General features: G+C 46.2%; 2 protein-coding genes across 3 annotated transcripts; both read right to left on the minus strand.

The window, feature by feature from the left end:
* Positions 1-117: 117 nt before the first annotated feature.
* On the minus strand, positions 118-2,525 carry SARC_11957 (hypothetical protein; the record flags this gene model as incomplete). Its single annotated transcript, XM_014293945.1, has 4 exons — positions 118-396; positions 1,297-1,553; positions 2,327-2,426; positions 2,502-2,525. Coding segments are annotated over 4 exons (660 nt in total), but the record flags the coding sequence as incomplete, so codon positions are not given.
* Positions 2,526-2,801: 276 nt separating this feature from the next.
* On the minus strand, positions 2,802-5,477 carry SARC_11958 (the record flags this gene model as incomplete). Of its 2 annotated transcripts, none has more annotated exons than XM_014293946.1 (4): positions 2,802-2,977; positions 3,331-3,802; positions 4,600-4,789; positions 5,334-5,477. In XM_014293946.1, coding segments are annotated over 4 exons (982 nt in total), but the record flags the coding sequence as incomplete, so codon positions are not given. The 2 variants fall into 2 exon arrangements, with proteins under 2 accessions (XP_014149421.1, XP_014149422.1); XM_014293947.1 differs by having other exon boundaries at positions 2,802-3,028; positions 5,334-5,473.
* Between the last annotated feature and the right edge of the window lie 968 nt (positions 5,478-6,445).

Here is a 6,445-nt window from a genome sequence, read left to right on the forward strand (position 1 = left end):
TAGTTATTAGTTAGTTACGTACGTAGTACTATATATATATATATATATATATATATATATATATATATATATATATATATATATATATATATATATAAGTCCAGTCAGCACACACACCTCGTCGCCCTCATTCCTCACAGTGTCGAGAAACTTGACAAACTCCTCCATGGTGGCCTTCTTCTGTTCCAGGGACAACACTCCGGGTTCGCTCAGTCCACCCACAGTTACTGTACCGAACTTTGTGTCTGACCCATCCAGAAGTCCAGACAGGCGTCCGTTGGGGACGGGTGTGCCGCATCTGCTGATGCGAGGAGAGGTAGTCCTGCTCTTGGCACCTCTGCCGCTCAGCAGCGCATTCAACTTGTTGGCGAACTCGACAGCCGAGTTTCCCCGTTCCTGAATACAGACACCAAAAAACAAAAAAAAGCCTGGTGAGAATAATTAGTACTTAGGGATATATCAACACGGCAATGGTGACGGGTTTCTGGTTGAGTGTGCAGTGATAGAAAGGCGTGCATGGACATGGAACCTGTTGGTGGACTCTACAGCAGAGTATCATCGTTCCTGAGAAGGCTCGGCTGGAGATACTGCTGTTGAAGAAATTATAAATATGATGATCGCACCGGTGATGTGTTTCGGATACAACTTTGCAGGAATGGAAAGCCGTGCACTTCCTTAGCTGGTTTGGCTGGAGATTCCTATGTAGTACCTCAAACTATCTCTACACACTTCAGGTGACGGTGGCTCACTTGCTACTGCAGTACAGACAAACCAGAGTGCCGTGACATCGTACTTGTTCGCGACTTCGCAGTAGTGTGGCTGTCTGTCGCTAGGAATGTTTGGCTCGTTCAGAGGCTTCGCTCGATTGCATAGGCCTGAGGCGGGTCTGTTTAAAAAAAACCTTAACCCTCGCTGGATTGCATAGGCCTGAGGCGGGTCTGTTTAGTACAGCTCACGGGCGAGCAGAAACACGCCTTTGCGCCTACTAGCACACTGTAACACAAACAACAGGACCCATACCTTCAGTATACTAAGTACATCCCGGGAAATTATACCCATATACAACTCATATACAGACCCATACCTTCAGTTTACTTAGCACATCCCGGGATACTACACCCATATACAGACCCATACCTTCAGTTTACTTAGCACATCCCGGGATACTACACCCATATACAGACCCATACCTTCAGTGTACTTAACACATCCCGGGATACTACACCCATATACAGACCCATACCTTCAGTTTACTTAGCACATCCCGGGATACTACACCCATATACAGACCCATACCTTCAGTTTACTCAGCACATCCCGGAGTTGCTGCATAGTGTATCGCAAATTGAGCACCCTGTGGACACCGTCATGGTGGCACAGAGGTCCTTCGCGGGAGCATTGCAAACACGCCATTCGCTCACGCTCATCACACCTAATGCACGTCACAGACGAGAAGAAGCAGGTCTGGTGACAGACGTAGCATGGCCGCAGATCATCGTCCAGCTTTTCGAATACGAACGGATAACGTACAGTGGACGGCACAGTTTTCTTGCCTGTAGCGAGATAGGGGAAGATATATCAGTGGACAGGCAAGGCTGGGGAACGCACACATACACGTGCACGTACGCGTACACGTACACGTATGCGTACACATGCACGTACACGTACACTTACACGTGGATATCCGGTAACAGATGAGGACGAGGATGGTTAACAATAGCGCATGTGACCTGGGCCCGAGACGCCTACCAAGGTTTTTTGGCCTGTGACGTGATATAGTGGGAGATACATCCATGTTGATAGGAGGCTTGGTGACGCGGTCATAGATATCAAGTAGCAGACTAAAACTAGTTAAGGAACAGATGATGCAAGTCTCCCCCCCACACTCTTAAAATCACAGAGAATAAGGTTTTTATATACGCATGGTAGGTACATTTGTACAAAGGAAGGATGCAAGGGTGCTCGTAATCTCATCATACGAGCGACTGTACGAAGGTATAGTATTCGAGCAATGAGTCTAAACCAGCCCACAGCCCAGACACCGCCAGGCCAAAGGTGTTGGCAAAAGGTAATATAAATAATCCGGTAATGCCAGTACTGTCAATCGATAGCCATAATTCTCGACGCATCATATACGCGCACAGGCAACACTTATCCAAGACATACACCAGCAGGGATACAGTACCTGCACACCCACACCAAATGCAGTACACAATCCAACGTATATAGGCTACTAAACGTATATTGGCTACTAAACGTATAAAGGCTAAAAAACGTATATAGGCTACTAAACGTATATAGGCTACATAGATACACCCGAGCATACGTCCATGCGAATGCTTGCCTGTGCCTCGTTCCTTGCTAGCGGGTTTGCCACCGGATATACTCGAGTAGACATCCATACAATATATCACCCGCATCTCATCCTATAACAGAGGGTTTGTGAAAGAACAACAAGCCACCAGCAGAGATACAACACATGCGTGAGCCTATATACCTACCTGGCCGTATATCCTAACGCTCATAGCCTACCCAGATACAGTCGAGTTTACGTTCATGTGAATCCTTACCTGATCTCATCTCTTAGTAGCGGGTTTGTAGTGTAAGTCCAACAAGCCACCAGCAGAGATACAACACATGCGTGATCCTATATACCTACCTGGCAGTATATCCTAACGCATATTGCTGTCCTAGATACACTCACAGCAAATATTGTCGCGTTCCCTTCGAGCTGATACCCAACACATGCATTTCCAATAATTTTAGCGTGTATACAATGCATATATGAGTAAACGTTCATGTCAACACATGCCTGTATCCCGTCCCTTAGTAGGGGTCTTGCTGTACAAAGCCCAGGCGTCTGTGATGAACGTGAGGGTGGTTGATAAATCCTCGGCACTATCGCCCACCAGAAGATTCCGATTCTCAAAAGCTGCACTCTGCGTAAGCTCATTGACTTCGACTTTGACTTTGGACTCTATTGGTACGAATGCGATTCCGGATCGTCTTAGCTTATTTAGATTTTGGGCTGAGTTCCGACGCAGATATGGGACAATCAGAAGTTTTATTTGGGACCCAACACATAGAAGTTCCTTCATGTTCAGCTGATACAAATGCGATTATAAAACCTCAACCTCTCAAAACTCCAAATCTGAAATTCCAAATTCCAACAAGAAGCAGCTACACACTAGTTGGATGCTCTGTTGCATGTACATAACCATTCACGGCAGCTCCTATACGAATACGTACAATACCAGACCCTAAAACCCTAGACCCCTAAAGACAAGACACCCACAAAACCCTACATCCCACACCAACCAAGTCCCATACCTTTGGGGTTGCCTGCTGTGTGTGCACTCCCATCCCCGGGAGACCCCATGCGAGGGCTGCTACAGCCCTCTCGCTTAACCACCGTCACTGCCGACATCTCCCGTGCAGCACCAGGCTTAGCTTCCGGAGAATCCTCCACAAGCACAATAACAGAATTAGCGGCGTTCTTGGCCGTGGCACACGCGCCCATACCATTCGTGGATGGTCCCGCCTTGTGCGTTTTTGCTACATCCCTCTCGCTCGTGTCCCGATCGCACACAGCCGGACCCGTCGTACCGGTTGCCATGGTAACCGACTCGGTTATACCGGTTTGGGGTGCCTCTGCTATTGCGGAACTTGGACGTGCCACGTCGGGGGTTGTAGACTGTGCCTGTATCGCGTTTGCATCGGCTGGGGGTGTGCTGGTTGTGTCTGTGATGACGCGGATGTCTGCTTTGTGTGAAGGTGCCATTCGGCCCATTTTCGCGGTGGGCTGGGTGGACGTGAGGTCAATGTGTACATATTGGTGAGCATACGAATTATTGGCAAAGACATGCAATTGCATGGCAGCGAAAAGGGAGGATGAGGCCGAGCATCCAGATGTGAATGTATGTTTGATTTGGATAGACATATGCTCCTTACAGGACACGGGGGAGTAGGGAATGATAAGTACATATATATGGAGATGGATGGTATGTAAAGATATATACATCTTCTTCGCAAGGTAAGCAAGTCACGAGTTTATGAATAGGCTGTCATGTAGCTATGTGTTGTTAGTGCATGTCACTGGGAGCAACAGTTCCTTTGTAAGGCACGAGCATGCGTTGCAAACACTTCCACACACAAATACATACACGCTGCTTAAGTCGAGATATGGATTTCAGTACGCCTACTACACGATCACCTATCACCATAGCAACCACACGGAGAGTCTCTCGCTGACAAAACGCGCTGGGGGGTGGGGTGGAGGGGTAGAAGCTGCCACTACCATAAACGAACCCAACAGACTACTGCGACCACACACACAGAGAGGAGGAAAGAATGCAACACCGACGCAATGACTGCCAACAAAATAAACCAATTGTACAAGGCAGTCATACATCACTTATTAACAAGCAACACAAGGAAGCCATACATTACTTACTAACAAGCAACACAAGGCAGTCATACACTACTTTCTAACAAGCATCACCAGAACCACTACACCTACAGTCCACACAGCACAGTCAGGGCTCCATCACACCCAAACACACAGTAAACACACCAGCTACACCCACCAGCTACACCCACCTCATCACCACCCTCTCCCTGCTGCAAAGGAGTGTCGTCTGCCGAGTATCTGGGTTGCTTGGTCCAGTGCTTGATCGCATTCTCGTCCTGGCCATTACACAGCGCTTTTCTGAGCGCATCCTCTTCGTTTATTAACACTTCCAAGGTGGTCGCCAGAGATCGGGCCATGGGCGGGGTCATAGACTCGTGCCTGGTAGCGTGTATGGGAATCCATAGGTGTATGTTAGCAGAGATAGGTATGGAGTGTGTGCTTGAACTAATAGATAGTGAATCAGCATGTGGGATGTGGGATGTGTCCGAGTCTTCATTCACTGGCACGATCATCGTTGTCTCCAGAGATCGGGTCAAGAGAGGAGTCATTATCCTTGCATTATGCATAGGTTGGCAATATAACCATACAATTACTCTACATTTTTATAATATATATATATATATATATTTATATACGCACACACACACACACATATATATATACATACATACATACATACATACATACGATTAATATTCTGTGCGTCTATATATATATATATAGACGCACAGAATATTAATCTCCCCATATACATACTAGTGAAGAGGTATGAATGCATAATTTCGAATGCTATTTTGACATGCATCTGATTTCACGCACCTGATTCCTTGCACGAAATCCCAACCCGTCAAAGAAGACATGAAGAAAGAAAGCCCTGTGTTAATCAGGATGCTATTTTGGCAGACACCCTATTTATCCTCACCTTATTCCGGCGCAAAATATAATCTCTTCAAACGAGAACACTGGGGCTCGTCCCTTCTTCCTATAGCTTTTGGCGGACTTCAGGCCCCATGGTAGCCATGCAACGGGTGCGAAGTTCACAGCCTCCGCAAAGTTAAACCCCTGAAAGGTTCGTAGGTATAATACGGAACACTACTCAGATGTATTATGAGGCGCGTGTAGACAGACATGTGTGGGTGTCTACAGGGATATACTCAAGCCCATATACACACACGATGAAATATACACTAAAATACATACATATCTATATAAGGCACGACAATTGGGCGTTCCAGTGACACAAAACAATAGAACAATTCGGATCAATACATTTGCATTGATTGAGGTCCAATAATTCATACACATCTAAACTGCCGGTGAGTTCACACAATCTCTCTCTGTGTGTGTGTGCGTACAGCCCCTGCTCGAACACAACACGCGCATGTCGTCGTTGACTATGAAGATACCGTGTACAAGGTGCAGTGTGGTATAAAGACGGGTGTGCTAGTCCCACAAGCAGTCTAATCAGCCAGGCCACCGATACTCTCGACTACGCAACACTCATGGACGCAACACCCTCGATGATTCGACCAACATAACAGCACACGGCAGCCGGTAACGTCTGAGGTACCGAATACAATCATTCGCACGTCTAAAGCTAAGCTATTCACTATAGTACATACCCCAGGTCGATAGCCTGTGCGACTATGCTGCTTTGTATAGGTATGATCAATACCCATATGCGTAGTTATATTCAAATATAGAGCTATATGATGAGTTTTAGGGTTTTGAGAACCAGTTTGGCCACGGGCCGAGCCCACTCAGTTTAACACGGCTCTTGCCTTTTGAGACTATATACCCACCCAACAGCATCGAATATGGCAAATCTCAATCAAAACGTACATGATCCTCTGTAAACCCTAGCTCAAAATATCACCATATTGTTTGTTGGAATGAGCTACATGTCTATAGCTAGATTGCGTTCTAAATAAGATAGAAAATACACAGCAATCTAAATACGATAGAAAATACATAGCTATCTAAATAAGATAGTGAATACATAGCTATCTAAATACGATAGTAGATACATAGCTA

Source organism: Sphaeroforma arctica (genome assembly GCF_001186125.1).
Source record: "Sphaeroforma arctica JP610 unplaced genomic scaffold supercont1.1977, whole genome shotgun sequence".
Taxonomy (NCBI): domain Eukaryota; class Ichthyosporea; order Ichthyophonida; genus Sphaeroforma; species Sphaeroforma arctica.